The sequence below is a fragment of the Echiichthys vipera genome (assembly GCF_963691815.1).
Source record: "Echiichthys vipera genome assembly, chromosome: 12".
Lineage (NCBI taxonomy): Eukaryota > Metazoa > Chordata > Actinopteri > Perciformes > Trachinidae > Echiichthys > Echiichthys vipera.
This window is the reverse complement of record NC_139837.1, coordinates 11,096,698-11,113,474: the sequence shown is the minus strand read 5'-3', so window position 1 is coordinate 11,113,474 and position 16,777 is coordinate 11,096,698. Positions and strand designations below refer to the sequence as shown.

Genomic DNA, 16,777 nt, shown 5'->3' with positions numbered 1-16,777 from the left:
ATGTCTTCCTCTTCTCAACGTCTTTGAGAATGTGTTGGCAGGCCAGACAACCCGCCATCTTAGCTGTCCCAGTCCAATACAGATCCTGAAAGCAGGGGGGGGGGGGGCAGGCCACCCTCTCCTTTGTCAGGAGACAGTGGCTGTTGTTTCAGCTGCAATGCAGTCATCCCGAACACGTCTATATTTCACTGGGGGAAAGAAGATGGATCGAAGAAGAAAAGGCAGCTGAGGACAGCGCCGGAGCTAAGGAAAATATCCAAGAAAGTATGGCAGAGAGAGAACAAAAGGTATCTAGAAAGAAAAAAAAGAATTAGGAAAAAACTTAGTTCAAGGATTTTGAACTCATCCATCTCATCCATCCCTGAGTTATTAGCGGGCCATGATTTGCCTGAACTGAGTTGCTAATCTCCAATCAGCCGTCACAAATTAAACAGTTCATGGACACCGGTTTATCTACCGCTCACTTATTCACTTGCATACTCATTAGATACCTCCTTCTTACTATTCAAGACATTCAGAACTCAGAGCTGCACAAATTACATTCTTGCAGTTCATCAGTTGAGCAGACTGCAGGCGGTAACTTACTGTATTTCTGAGAACTGAGCTGCAGCAGGTAACTCACTTTCCTGCCACCCATTGGGAGGGAATTAAAAAAGATGGACCTGAAATTGTCAGACAGTTGACCTATAAATACACAGTTGGGCCCCGGGTGGCGAGGGAAATGGACAGAGAGAAGCAGCTCAAGGAAGAAGAAGATAAGGCGGTAGGTTCAAACGATAGGTCGAGAGAGAGAGAGTCTGAAATTAAAAGTGACAGAACAGAAAAAATAAGGACATGTATAAGAATACTATGGGCTTTTTTCTACCTTCAGCTGTCAGCCATGACAAACACAGCCATACACAAGGGTGTGTCCAGTTCAGCCCACTTTTCCCATGGCAGTTCCTGCGAATGTCTGGTTGGCCTGGCCCTAATCCCCCCCCCACACTGCCCACAACCCTGTCCTGTACTTTTACACGATAGCAGGTTAAAGAAGATGACTTTACATGCGGATGAAATGCTTTCATTCATTTGACAATCACTGCAGCGATGTGCCGCAGTGAGAAGCCACACAGTGAAAGAGGGGGACAAAGTATAGAGTGGCAGAAGGAAAGCATTTGTGCTGCTGAGATGAGTGTTAAAATGGACCGCATGATGCAAATAATGCTGAGCTTATCTGTGAATGTGATTAAAAAGCGATTGTTGCGACACATAATGTTTAACCTACATACCCCATCTCCAACAATTTCCACCGAGAAAGTCCCTCTTATCTGCTAATAGACCTTGTTAATCCCTCAAACACGCATGTACTGCACTCTGGCAGCTTCTAATGGATACTGAAAGATAGACAAGTTACGACATTTTATACGACAGTTCATATTGTGTGTGCTGCCTACTGTTAGACATCATGTAGAGGCAAGCTCCAGGTTTGTTCACAACAGTCAGGACTACAGCAAACCAAATTGTTTATCACTGACTCTTTGCCATTGAATAACACTGACAACCCGGAAGCAGATCTGAAGCTCATGTGGCAGGACTCCTGCGGGCCACCTTTCCGGATAACAGCTGCTAGCAAAATGTTGATTTAATCATTAATCATCAGCAAACAAAGAGCAACATATGGATGAATCATCCATTCATTGCAAATCGCTGAAAGGAGAGTTGTGCATAATACAGCCTATATATGAACACTGGGAGGCATATACTGGTTAATATTCCAGGTAAGAGTGCAATTCAATTTGAATCATATTTCCCCTTAAAATGAGCCACTGATATTTGCTATATCAAACTCTTACCACATCAAACTAGTGCCGCAACAAACTCTTACCATATCAAATTAGTGCCAGTTTACTTTTTTATTAATAATGTGGAGGAAAAGCAGGGAAGTACAGGCTCCAGGGGATTTGGGCAAAGAAATCAGAGTGCAGAGAGATTTTGCAGAGGACCAGTAGTGGAGATCAATAGGGTGACCATATCCGCAAAATTAGATTAACTGAATTAGAGGGATTAGATTGACTAGTGTTGGATTGGACCTGATGCCTCTAAGAAAAGAGAATGATAGAGCAAGTGAGGGGGCACAGTGCATGAGAGGGAAGGAAAGGAGGATAGCCGGAAGAGTAAGCTATAAAGAAGTTTCTTTGGGAATTGGGGTGGAAAAGTCGTATTGCGGTAGAGAGAGGAGCAAGAGGAGGGAACAGCTCAGCAGATTTAGGTATCCTGGGTAACTTTTAGGGACTGGCACTGAAGTGAGCAGCTGACGCTGTCGTGACCGGTCCCTGCTCCTGAAAGTTCAGCCGGGTTCTTCTGCTCCACACGACACATCTTAAGCTGCAGTGCCCCTCAGTGGTTACATGGACACACATGCTGAATCTCTCAGCATGATATACTGTAGTCAAAAGGGGAGACAGGAGGGCATGGAAGTGACAAGAAAATGCTAGACAACTGAAAAAAAAACATTACCAGTTTAAAACTTAAAATCTATGATGCAATTACTTATTACTCTGAAGAGATCAACGTTATTGCAGCATTAAATTTAAATTATGATCTTGTTTTGGTAGTTGCCATTCCCTTTCTCTACATTATTTGGCCTGTTTTAACCGCCCCCCTCCTCAGTGCAATAATGCGTGGAGACATATTATAAGAAGCCATTATCAGCCCGTCATCCTGGACAGCACCTGTCATGTGTGAATAACAGGTGAGGGGTGGGTGTGTGTGTGTGTGTGTGTGTGTGTGTGTCTGTCTGTCTCATTGTGTGAGAATGTGCAGCAGAGAAAGACAGAGCTCTAACCAGGGGAGATGAAGCTTAAATCAATGTGATTAATTCAAGTTAATTGCTGCCCCCTGGTGTCAGTGCCGCAGTCGTTGTTACTTTGCTGATACATGCTTTTGGGCGCCGCCTCTTTGCCCAGAAGATAAATCTACCACATCAATAGAGAGACAGATACAAACTCCTGCTGCTTCACAGCTTCACATTGCGGTTACCTCCGGCCCAGGCGCAGCAAAAAAACACAAAAAAACGCGACTTACAATCATTTTCCTTGCTACCAACCAATCTTCCTGTGAAATTTGGAGAATATTAACAAGGCTGTGGTGATGTATCATAGACAAACAGGAAGTGACAGATTTAGTTATGAATTCTCCCTCCTGCATATTCTGCCGTGATTTAGAGGCTTCACGCAGCTTGCACTGCAAAACTGTAGGGCGTTGTCTGCATACTGATGTCCTGCTCACTCTGAGGATCAGAGTTCTCCTTCGATCCTTTTAACAATGACTATCAGTCACACAGCAGATAGAGACGATACAGGAAAACATTTAGCATGTAAACATTCCTTCAAAAGTAAAGTCATCAATCAAAAGCACAACATATGGAACACACAGTTGAGTGAGGAAATGATTCAGGCTAGGATAATATCGGTTGGCCATGTTTGAGCTCATTCTGCCCTCTCTGTTCAAAACAAACACAAACAACAAGTCAGAATTTCAATCAGCCTCTCTCTCTCTCCTCTGGTCACAGATCAGAGACTAACAGGATGAAGAGATGACTATGGCCGGCAATCAGTCAAAACCAGTGACATTATTTTGAGATGCATGTGACTTATTACTCTGCTCCACCTCATCTAGGTCTTTAGCCTAAAAACACTAACCTTCCAAAACACGTCACAACCAAAGGCCTCATTCATTTAATGTTTTGGGATTTCAAAGATGAATATCATGTTACAATAATTGTATATGTGATTCATTAAAAAAACAGCACACAAAAGATGTTTGAATGTGTTCTAAAAATACAAGAAAAAAACAAAGCTACAGGTGAAGTAGGCATCTAAAATGAAATTGCACAATAGGGCCTGATTTCTTGGGAGACAGAAACACGAGTTATGGACAATTACAATACATACAGCATGTCATCCTATTTGCCATTTCAAACACACTGAATGATGCGGTTTATTCTAAATTCATTTGATTATGTAGGTCTGTTAGGTTGTTCATAAAGGGAGCCAAGCCAACTCAAAATCAATAAAACTCAGTTGTGGCAGCTCTAAAATGTGCACGAAGATAAACTTTCAATTGAATGTAATGTTTCACAACAAAAAAAGCTACTTTATAGGTTTCTACCTCCATTATGAAATTTTGATAATACAATACTATTTGTGAATGAGGCCCTTGGTTATTGTATTACTGATATTCTTAGCTAAGAAGTTAGGAGGTATATTTGATTCTCCTACTACTCAGGACAGAAAGCAAGAAAAGAAACTCAAATTCAGCTCAGGTCTTCACCTTTAGGTGTAAACCAGCCGTATGTATCTGCACGGAACCCCCTGTTTGATGCATGTCTACAAAAAGGTCAAAATGAGTCACATGATTACCTCATCCATGTGATGGTAGAGCACGTATTGGCCCCAGAAGAGGGTAAGATTGCATGTCACTGCTTGTTTGCAACCAATCTGTTTCTGCAGTCAAGTCAATATTGTAACAGCTGGATACACTAGAGGAGTGGGCTGCTGGATCAATAATGATGCCACTTCATACCATGAGACTGATGCAGGCTTGGTATACTGTATGTGCACAAGCAACCGCATACAAAAGTGTTTCCTTTTTTCCCTGCCGTATGTTCTCAAGGCTTAAAGTTGGTACAGAGCAAGACTGTGTTCTTGAGGCTCCGTCACACACTAGCACTGCAGTTTTCTCTTTCAATTTCACACAGACAGCAAACATCCCTAATGTTTAGCACCTTGTGTAACAACAGTAATCCGGTGTATTCTGTATTGTGAACATAAATGCCATAAAAAGGTCCACAAGGAAGTGGGTCACTGCAGATCTTTTGCCTCCACCCCCATTTGTCTTCTGAAACTAGTCTTGTTTCCAGCAGGAGCTTAAGGTGGTATTTATACTCAGTAAGCAGAGAAGATGCCTCTCTTGTGCTTTTCCCTTCTGCTCAGAAATATCCATTTGGGTTTATTAATAAACACAACAAACGGTATTAGGTGTTTTTTCCTAAACCAATGCAGAATTACAGTACATAAAGCAAAGCGCCTGTGCACAAAGAGAGTGAAGTTGTTACATTTCTGAGCCACTTCACAAAAAAAAAAAGAAGCGTGTGAGGTTGATGCAGGATCAGGATAATGAATAATGATTCCAGCACGGCTGACATTGCACTCCACAGGAACTCAAAGGCAGAGGGGAGAATGGGAGGCCCGATTTAGAGCGAGCAGCTGTTGTGCACCTCGCCTGGCTACACATCTGCCAAATCACAGGGCACTGAGGTGACTTCCCAAGCTACACCAGTCAGTCTCTGCTTCTTCCTTACATAAAATTCAAATTCTCTGTCACCGCACTGACGTCACAAACACACACTGGACATACGTGGTCACTTGCATAATTGAGGGTACTGGAAAGGTACGGACTCCTCCCTCCTCACTCGGTTGGCTCGGGAAGCTGCATCAGATATGCTGACTGTGAGGTGTAGTTCTTGCCATGTGACTACACAAACAGCTCCGCAAAGGTAAAGAGTGTCATTACTCTGCCTAGATTAGGTTATAGTTAAATGCATACCACTTAAAAATACATTGCTATTTTTAATACACTGATTAACTTTATATATAAATAGAGAGGGTCATCTCAGAGCACTCTGTTTTACTAACAGTGATTTCACATAGCACACAACCACACTGAGGTAGAGCTAACCACGTGAAAAAGTTGTATTAGTATTTTCTCTAACAGTTTGCAGAACTCCTAGCAACAAGCATTTATCTCGATCCCACTTTCCAGAATACCTGAGGGACACTGGCAATATCCTGCTGCAGTTATTAAACTTTGACTTTGGGGTGAAATCCAGTCCAGAATAATAGGACTACTCAGGAATCATGCAGAGATTTGTACGTGATAATGAGAAATGGAGGTGCAGTACCAATTCATCCGGCCTCCTCACCTCTGGGTGTAACTTGTAATTACTCCCGCGGAGCTTGGGGGAAGTTGGCAGATTAAAAAGGAGTTGCCCTGAGGCCGCTTGAAAGGCCAGCTAGGTACTGTATTCATGCAACCACTGAGCCTGAGCGACACAGACTCCCTGGCTGACAGGAATGTCAATGCACCTCTCAAGGTGACACCTGACCGGAGACATTCTCCACTTTTTGTGCTAATATCACTGAAGAAATAAGTACAGTGTGTCGCAGTACAGTACTGTACAGTGTGATAAATGCAAATTGAAAGTTATAATATCTTATATGCAGTGGTGGAATGTTAACTAAACATACCATTTACTCAAGTAGTAAGTATAATAATAAATGAAGATTTTAATTTATTACTTTAGACTTCTACAAAGTATTTATTATTTATTGAGTCATAGTTAGTGATTTCTCTGCAGATTAAGACTGTAAATTAAAAATAATATTGGATCTTTGAAATTTTAAAAGATACATTTGCTCCACTTTGACCAGCTACAACATAGTCATACTAATTCAAAGATGATGTCATGCTTATTACTGTTTCTGGGACATACACTAAGGCATTTTCCTAAAGAATCATTTTCTTTGCATTGGGACTAATGGGTGTGTCTATATAAAAAAAAAAAAGCAATTCAGAAACCTCAACAACATCCTCTACCATCAAGACTTCAACTGCTACTGTTTGTGCTTGTGCCGGTAAACGTTTGATGACGTAACTGCCCACTGACTCTGTCCCACTGTAACTCAAGCCTGGTCAAGACATTCACTGTAGCAATTACTGACATTGAACCAGCGATCAATGTACACATTACACTAAAATTACACACTAATAATCAGTTCAACTAATCAATAAACCGCTGGGCAATAAAGCAAGCTGACAGAGGTGATAGGTCTTTGTACAAGGCTTGTGCACCCTCCAGTGTTGTGCAAAGGTAATTGTATGTAAAAGGTAGAAGCATTTTATTACAGCCAGGTTACAATCTTAGGGAAAAATAAATCACTTCCTTTGGGTGAGATGTAAGCTAGTATGCGTGTGTTGAAGTTGAGGGCAAAAGTACTGTAAACACTTTTGGGAGCTCAGGTTTGGAGGGAAAGAGAGGAAAAGATTAGAGGTTGGTTTTAAGAGGGAGCCGGGAATGATTCACAGGTGGTGGCAGGAGTGATTAATCTTAGCAGAGTCCTGCACCGGGGCTTTTATGAGGTACCTACTCCCACGCTCTGCAGCACTCAAACCTATAGATCATGTGTTTAGCACTGCTACAACACTTACTGCCTTTCTGCCTGTCAGATTGGTCAGCCAAAATTGGCCTATCACAGACACATTAGTATCAGTGTATATGTTCACCGCTGATGTTATGCAACGATGTGGAAACCTTTTTTACAGAACAGATAATGCAGAAAATGATGCTTGAGGTTATATACAAATGGTGTCATATAGCTATAAATCACATTTTTATTATTCTAAAGGTGTGGCTTTATTTTAATAGTCAGTACATTGATTAATACTGAACATGAATGTTTATTAAACTATTTTAATTCTTTATTTAAATGGTCAGCAATCAACTGATACTGAACATTAGTGTTTATGAAGCTATTAATTCATTTATTTAAATGCACAGTAAATTGGCTAATACTGGACATGAATGTTTATTTAGCTATTCATTATATATTTGTTCATTTCTAGAATTGGTTTACATGTAATATATTGCATGTTCAGTGTAATGCTATGCATAATTAGGTTACATATTCTTTAATAAAGTTATTTGTTTAGTTAAGCAACCTTCTCATATCAGTGCAAAATCCACATTCCAGCTTAAAATAATATACCAGTGGCAGTATGGATAATCAATGGATTTCCCCCCTCTAAAATTGCTATCAGCCTAAAAATCAGTCGGACCCTGGTCCGCATCATTAATTGGAAGACTAAAATACTATTAAGAGGTGGCAAGGAGAGAGATAAGATTGATTTATGCTCACTTGACTCAGCTTTAGCATCATAAATCCTTATCAATGATCAGGACTACCACTTTTTCCTGAAAACAGTGAATGGATTCAAAGCTCATGGTGCTTGGGATAAATACATTGACATGGATGAGTTCTACAGAAATGCATTATCTATAGTGTACTATTGTGTGCTGTACATTTATGATGATGCCGCAGAATTGTGTGTGTATGTCAAATGATGAGAATTATTTTTGATTAGTGGAAAAGTGGTGCAGGTTATTCAAACTAAGCCAAGTCCAAGTCTTGTGAAAACAGTTGTGTGTCCTTTGGCTCTGGAGGAGAACACTGGTGATATCATTAGGGCTTGGGTTTAGAGACTATAGATTTATTTACGCCTGCATTACAAAGTGAGGATGTGGAGTATGAAAAAGACTCTGAGATATAATGAACAATGGCAGCACTCTACATACTGTATTACTGAAAGTGTTTATGGACACATCACATTAACACATCTGAGTGAAACAAAGCATATTTGGTCAAGTAAGCGTTATAATATTATGACTCCATGAGGCCATGCATGCATTCGATTCCACAAACATTCTTGAAGACTTTGATATAAATTGGCTGTTTTATTCCTGTGCTATAGCAAGCATTACTGATATAGACAAAAAATTAACGTTTCTGTAAACATTAATAGCTAAAACGTGTTGTTAAATGTTTTTCTAGGTATTAAAGGACAGATTCCAATCATTTGTTGTTTTTTTGTGGTGGGACGTTGGTTTACTATGAAGTATATAAAGTAGTCTGGACCGTTTCAACAGTAAGACATCAAGACTTGCTGCCTTACTTTGCTCTGACATTGCCCTCTCCTGGGGAAACAGGACAACCTCATGCAGAGCAGTGAGTTTGACTGCAGAGTAACTGTGGGTGTAGGTTGTACTGTAACTGTAAGTTGTTGTTTTTTTTAAGAGGAAACATCACGAGTACCAGGGAAACAATTTGTACCTTAAAGAACTATGATTTTTCCTGTTTTTTTTAGTGATACAGTTCTTCTTTTTTAAAAAAATAAATGTTTTTTTAATACACACTCAACTAGTGACTGAATTTAAACCTGATGAAAAAACCCAGCTAAAGTAACCATGCAGTTCATATTCAACCAGATAAATATTTAAAATCAGGGACGGCAAACATTAGATATAAGGACACACAACTAGTCATACATAAATGTTTAAATGTTCATCTGACCAAGAGCAGCCATCACCATTTTATTTCAACATACTGCATCTCGGGCATTTACAGTAACTCTGTAGTATACAGTAATCACAATAGCCAGTATTTCATTCAATTGTAACCAAAACCTAAAAAAACACTAATTGGTACTTTGAGGCTATGTTACAATGTGTTGCCAGATATAGCAAGAAAATATTAATACCTTTTCGCAAACTGTACAGTAAAATGTACTATTCTTATAAAGATGACTTGGGATTCTGTGTGAATTATTTTAAACAAGTATAACGCAATACTATTTAGTTGTACTGTTTGTTGTAGTTGGAGAGTCTCATGTGAGGGATTTATATCCTGTACTAGAGGCTAAATAAATATAGAACCACTTCTTTGATTGTAGATCAAATTCTTTTTCGGTTCTTGAGTCTTAAAGTTATTGCATTGTTGAAGCATGAAGTGAGACTGGGCACATCAGATAGAGAAACCGATATAAAGATCATTTATATACTTTAAGCTTTGGGAAGTTATTGTTTATGACTGGGAGAAAATCCATGTGAGTAAAACACACAAATGCGAGAGCAACGATAAAGAACAACCCCACGAGATAAACGCACAACTTCTGATTCCATTGTTTGATGGAAGAAAATCAATCATCACAAAACATCATCATTTGTATGTATTTCTTTATTAAAACAATAAACATCCAAAGTGTTAGAGAGGAGAACAAAAGCACACCAAGAGTTAGGCAACTGGAACGTTTCAGTATGAACTCAACAGTGCTCTGCAAGATAAGGTTGTCAGTGCATTGTAACATTGTGAATTACAAAATTAAAAATATGAAAATAATTAAATACATCTTGATTGTGAGGGCGGTATATATCTTGCCAGTGAGTAAGCCGAAGTTACAGTCAGTGTGAAAGTACCGACAAAAAAAGATTTACTACTACACACTGCTGCTGCTGCTCTGCTGCTGCTATTTGAGACATTTGATCCTGTATCTATCAGTATACACATCTTTATAATGAGCCCGAATTATACAAAAAAGCCTAAGGTATGGCTGCTAAATGTTTGAAGTTGAAATGTAGCCAGAATTAATCTCAAAACATCCCATGATATGAGACAAATTAGCTCTACACACACCAAGATAATAGTACAAGAAGAATTACATGTTTTGCTTTTTACAATGCAGAAGCTGGTTTACTGAATTTAACATAAATTATACTTAAAAAGCTTATTTTCATAACAGAGTTCTTCAAGTACACTTCCAAAAATGTTGGCAACTGTATTCCATGTAGTTTTGGTTGTTTGTAAATGACAAGTCTTACAGGACTAAAATATTTCACGGTTGTTATATATTGTGTCACACAAACCACTCTATTCAGTCTCCGTAATTTCATATGCACCCTATGAAATAATAGGTTGAAAACATTTTGACTTATACTGTTTCGATACATTTTGAAATGATGGACGCAACAACAGACTGAATGACTGCAATGTCCAAGAGTTAGAGGAGAGGAAACCTTACCATTTAAAATAAATACTTTTGGATTTATTGATGTTTAGGAGAAGAGTTAATGTTCTTTTCTCCACAGATGTGATTGTTCCTTTCATCTCACATCCCACTCTCCCCAATGTGTTGCCAAAACATTTACCTGGTTACAAACCTAAGCATCAGATAAGAAAATCCAGGCTATCTTCATGTATGTATATGTTATATATATATACTCTATCTAAACCAAAGTCACGACTGTGAAACCCAAGAGAGGGTCCGTCACTCATAAATCAGACTGCATAATTAGTGCAGTGCTCATGAATAACTCAACAATTAATAACCGGTGAGACACGCTGTTCCTCGTCTTGGAGTGATTGCTGAAAATGACTTGTCAGCATGTGTACTCTCCCATTAGTGTCTGAACATATGAAAAGAGGAAAAGTTTAGAGCGGTTATCAAATACACTCATGGCCTGTGACTTTTGGTTGGCAAACACAAGCATTAAACATTCTGCTGACAGTCTGACAAGCATTGGTTACCTCTCCCCTCCTCTCTTCTCTTCCTCCCCCCACTGCTTGGTGCGTCAAGATGCACCAGAGTACAACAACCCAAAACATTAAGATGTTAACATTGTTAACAAATAGTAATCATATTAAATCTTTTAAAAAGAATAAGAACTGGAATCTCCTGTACAGCGACTGGTGATTGGTGAGCCCTCCTCCCCCAGCCCAGTTGGTTTTGGCAGTGGTCTAACACTTGTGCTTCATGGCAAGCTGTAGAAACATAGGGGTGGGGGTAGAAGGATAAAATAATGAACATTTTTGAATAACCCTTTAGAAAAGTGCGACCCCAGCTAGAAACAACAAGTACTATAGATGTAACAGAAGATGCAATAGTGAGCACAGTGAGTGAAATGAGGTAAGGCATAGATTTGAGTATTTTAGAAACGTTCCACAAAAGAGAAAAGGCTGTTAGGGAAGGTTTATTATACAGGTGCTAGAAGGCAGCCAGCTGTCATGGTCTTTTTTTATTCAGGCAATAACAAAGCAACTTAATTTAACTCATTAACAAAAGTTCAAATGGGCTTGGCTGGAGACTCATTAGCGAGATGCCCAGAGCCACCACCTTAATACAAAGCTACGGGGCGTAGAGATGTGAGGATGTTAGAGACACAAATGAGTATGAAGTACAGAATGTTGCTGTAGAATGAGGAGAACTGAAATCTACAGATTGAACAAGCGGGGGCAGTAGAGCAACACGCAGAAATGAGGGGTCTTGTTTAAAACCGAGCCTAAAATCGACTGTTGTCAGTAAGTGAGGCGCAGAAATGGGATTGCAGAAGTGAACTAAGAGAAAAGAGAGTCAAGGTGACTCTCTAGCTCTACTGCAGACGCTGAGCACTGCAATTGGCTATAATTTTGAAGCTACTTACAACACATGCATGGTGGCTTAATTCTGTCCAGCCATCGTTAAAGCCACCCTCAGATCAAAATGTAAAGGATAGATTGCAGAATCGTCTTGTCAATTCCATGCAGCTGCCTCTAACAGAGGGCGTCAACATGCAAAATTATGATAACGTGCAAGACAAATGATAACACATAAAACTATAAAAGCTAATGGAAGCAAGTGAAATGAGAAACGCCAGCAAATGAGTGATTCTTCACAGGGGTTCTGCAGTCATTTGCTCCTGAAACCATCAGAGACAAAGCATTTTTCTTTGCTTATCACAGTTTTTGTAATTCATCACCGTGGGGAGGCTCATCTGTGAGCAGCGAGAGGGCATTGCTGCAAGGCTCTAAAAAAGTCTTTTAATTATTTTTTTTATCATACACCATCACTGATATTGCCTTCTGTATCGTTCAAAACATTTCAATTGGCAACAGATAGCTGTACTATTAAAGATATTATTGACATTCCACTTTAGATGGCACATGTCTCAGTGAAGGCTTTCCTCTAACAACACAGATCTGTTGATCTCGTGTGTTTGATATATTGTGTGCTATTAGAAAGACAGCTACGAATACCATAATCAGGTGCACTTTCTACATCTATTTTTCCTTTGATTTGCAGTAAAAACAACATTATGCTAATAGCCTCATTAAAAATCATGTTATGAGTTTTCCAGACAAAACAAGCGACATGGGATGGATAGAGGATGAGGTAGCACCCACTACAAAATAGAGAGTAAATGAAGGAAGAAGAAAAATACTATGTTCTTCAAAGAGCAGAGAGCACAACTGCTGAGAGGCTCAACTCACAACTCTTACAAATATCCCCAGGTTTAAGTAAAATGTTTGAACTAAGAAGTATTTTCAAAATTATGATTAGATAGTCCATAACAAAGTGAGAATTTCAATGTGCTGTATTAAACTACAGGAAGTAATCCCCACCCTGAGGTTAGGCATTGTAATGTATCTTGCCAACATTTTGCCTCACCTTCTGTGCAGTAACAGCAAACTGCTCCGCACTGTTCATCATGTCTGCAGTCCTCTCCTCAGCCCGACCTAATCGCTCGCCACGCTCGTTCAGAGCCTGGCTGGCCTTCTGCACAGCACTTGTCACACTGTCTGCAGCTGAGTGTAGTATACTGTTACCTGCAGATAAGGGTGGGAGTGAAGAGGCAAGACAGGGCAAAGAGAAGTGAAAGAAGTAAAGTAGAACAGAAAAGAGGAGAGAAAAGACAAATGGGAAAGAAATTGTGATGCCTTTGTGGACCTTAGGAGAACAGCTGTAAAAAATGTGACATTAGATGCATGTAGTTAAATCAGTGACCATGAGCATTAGTGTTTATGATGAAAACATGAAAAAGTAAATGGTGCGACGTGGGAAGGTGGCTAACGAGTTTCCCTCAAAGCTTATTTAATTTGAGGAAAGATCAAATGAAATTAACCTTTTCAAACTTCAGAGTATGCAACAGCAACACCGGATTTGAGATCTCTTTTTCAAAAGAGCATGTCATATCCTTTATAACATTACTCTCCTCTCTTCTGAACTCTATAAAGATAAATAAAGAAAGGATGCATATAGTGCATATAAGACGGAGAACACATGTTCTGATAGCTGTGGCAGCCCTGCGGATGTTTCCCCCTGACAAGCCATTAATCTACCGCACGTCAGGTGTGCTGCTGTTATGCGCTTCGCTAGCAATCAGAGTAAGAACAGTAATACCTCTGCTGCTTTTTCTTTGTCGACAATACCTTTGTATTGTTGCAGTGGGGTATAATTTGTCACTCACAGCATGCCAGTTTGGATGGATGGGACTCTGGCCATGTGAAATGAGCCTTTGGTTGCCCAAAAAGAGCCAGAGGAGGATATTAATATGTGGTGGCAAGGTCCTGACAAGTCATTTTAATTCAACACGAGAGCGACATCAAAGAGGTCAGAGTCTGGCTGACCAGATATACAGCGCATACCAGAATATAACTCCAGACCATACTGTAGTGTACTGGAATATGATCTGGGAATGGAAGACTATAGGGGTATGTGACCGAAGCACACTAAAAAGGAGCACAATATTCTGCCTTTTGTAATATATATATATATCTTTATTGTATTGATTTTTTTTTTTTATTATTATTGATTGGACCATCTCAGCCACTCCGGGAAGATCAAATCTACAACCCTACTGTTTACTCCTGTACAGAGCTTTAAAATTCAAGTGCCAAGTGAAAAAATAATAAAGAAAAACACAGCCAACACCCAGTGGAAAGATAAGCTAGATTCAATTTTCCCAGGTCTATATCCTTAGATATACACTAAATGAGTTTGAGGAAAAGGAACGGACAAAGCAAAGCTTGGGGGTACTGTCTATATTATGACTTGACAAGCCCAATCCTATCTACTCCCACGGGAAACTGCAGTGTAGTGTGTGTATGTACTGTGACACAAAGGCAGGTAGGCTGAGTGACAGATAATTGGGACAGTTTTGCTGCAGTGGGTTATACAGCAGCCCAAAAGCAGACGGCGAGTACAGCTGGTGTTCATTCAAAAGAAGTTAACTTGATAAACTGAAAGCAGTTTATGTAGAGACACACCTGTGCCGCAGACAAACAGATGGAGGTATAGATGTTCATCCCCCACAGCTACGCACACAAGAGGAAATGGAAATCCATGCACATGCACAATGTCTTCCTTCAGTCAATTTTTCCAGAGATTACAGTAAATGAACCACAGACTGCAGGTCACTTTGCACATGTAGAACACATCTGGGACAGGGAATTTTTTGTAGCCACAGTAAAAGCAAAGCAAAGTTTACGTGTATTTATCACACACTTGAAATGTTGATTCGGGATTAAATGAAACACATTCCTGCTTTGATTCTATTTGGGGGAAAAAACACTTTCTCAGAGAAGCTTTAGGTCTTCACTGGAATGGATAAGACCTTTTCACCTTGAGACGGATTCCTCTTTAAGCCTTTACTCCTCGGCAATAGCCCAGAGAGTAATACTACCATCATCCTCAATACAACCTCCGCTCTGACACCCACTCCACACCATACACTCAGAGAACCTCTCCCTTCATTTGTCTGCACGCAATTTTCCTTTCTTTGGTGCCTTTCTTCTCCATTCTCAGAAATCCGTGGGCTGTAGCGTGGGCTCCCCCAGCGGAGAATGTAATTATAGTAAAAGGCAGGGTGGAGACATTCTGGAGAGCTTATGAAAAGGCTACAGCATCAGGAGCTGAATGAAATATGTGTAGGAGTAGTTTATGTTATGTGGTGCCATTGCTGTGAGTCTTAGTGCCTCTAAATTTAAAGTGGGAGCTGATCAGTCATCACCGTTATCAGTGGCGATGACAGCAGTTATTTTATGTCACTTAGGATGAGTACTGGTAGGGTGGGGAGATATGGCCTGTAAGTATTATGCGATATGTCTAGGCTGTATCATGTGAGACGATCTACTCTAAAAACACTTCACATATGCTCAGTTTAACCCATTAATGCAAATGATCACACCATCATGATGATTCTAGTAGCCCTGCTATGACCGTATAATGATTCATTATACAGCCTATGAGCCCTGCAAACATACATACATACATACATACATACATATATACATACATACATACACATGCATGCATTAAAACATTATTGTTTATATTCATTAGTGGTTTATATTGGATGCATGCAAAACCAAGTTAAATTTAATAAAATGGTAGTTATTCAAACCAGGCTGCACAAACAGGCTTTTCACTGCAGTTAATTAAAAAACAATTCTGCAAATCTGGAGTTATCTGCCTATTTGTTTGAAGTCTTTAAACTCAGAACAGTCTTGCATGTATTATACAATGAACAGGAACTTTTGGAAATCCGATCTAGCGATCCTGTGAACATTATCGGTTATCCCTCGCCAAGACTGTGGCTACCGATCCAGCTCTACCAACCGGGAGTGCTTACAGGCCGGGGTTTAGATTGTTAGCAAAAGGAGGAGAGTTTTTGAGCTAAAGTGATGCTTCTTCCTCCAAGTGGATAGAACAGCTGATGACTCCGGTAAGAGGTGGCATATTGTGCATTTAAGTAAACAAGACTCATTGTACAGACACTAGTAGCCACATTTAAAAACTTGATTTGGCGCCTATGTTGCTCTCCAGACTCTCTGTTTCCTGCTGCCCTCCAGATACAAACACATACCTCGTGTCACACATACACTCGTCTAAGAGAGTGGTCTGGACAGGCGGGAGTGTGTGTATGCTGGTTGGCACGACACCGGTGGCAAAAAATAAACTAATTACATGACAATATCTATGTTAACGATATGGTAATTTTATTTAATACATCCCGTGTACAATTCGTGATACATCAGGTATCATCATCATCGTCATCGGGGGGATGCCTAGACGTGGGAACTTTTAGCGTGGGGAGACAGATGCGCCTACAACCACCACACAGTCCTGAGAGGGAGCTGGGTCTAGTGGCATGGAATCCAAGACGACTGGAGATCGCTCTTTGTTGCAGTCTTCATGCGCCTTCTCAGCCGTTGTGGTACTTCTTACCGCTGCCATCTTGCACCACTATTTACCCATAGCTGGGGCTATTTTCCCATGGCTGGGGTACATCAGGTATATTCGGTATATTGCCCAATCCTATTGAGTTTAAAGTTTATTTTCTGTCATGACACAGACGGTGCAAAGGAAAATC

At 40.0% G+C, this 16,777-nt stretch overlaps 1 protein-coding gene across 2 annotated transcripts in view; it reads right to left on the bottom strand.

The window, feature by feature from the left end:
- Positions 1-9,860: 9,860 nt before the first annotated feature.
- stxbp6 (syntaxin binding protein 6 (amisyn)) overlaps positions 9,861-16,777 on the bottom strand; it is a 60,454-nt gene continuing 53,537 nt past the window's right edge. For both annotated transcript variants that reach the window (XM_083924322.1, XM_083924321.1), the window contains 2 exons: positions 13,075-13,232; positions 9,861-11,411 (listed from right to left, as the gene is read on the bottom strand). In XM_083924322.1, the coding sequence (XP_083780448.1) occupies positions 11,388-11,411; positions 13,075-13,232 (182 nt within the window). In that variant the 3' untranslated portion in view covers positions 9,861-11,387. The remainder of the gene's footprint in view (positions 11,412-13,074; positions 13,233-16,777) is intronic.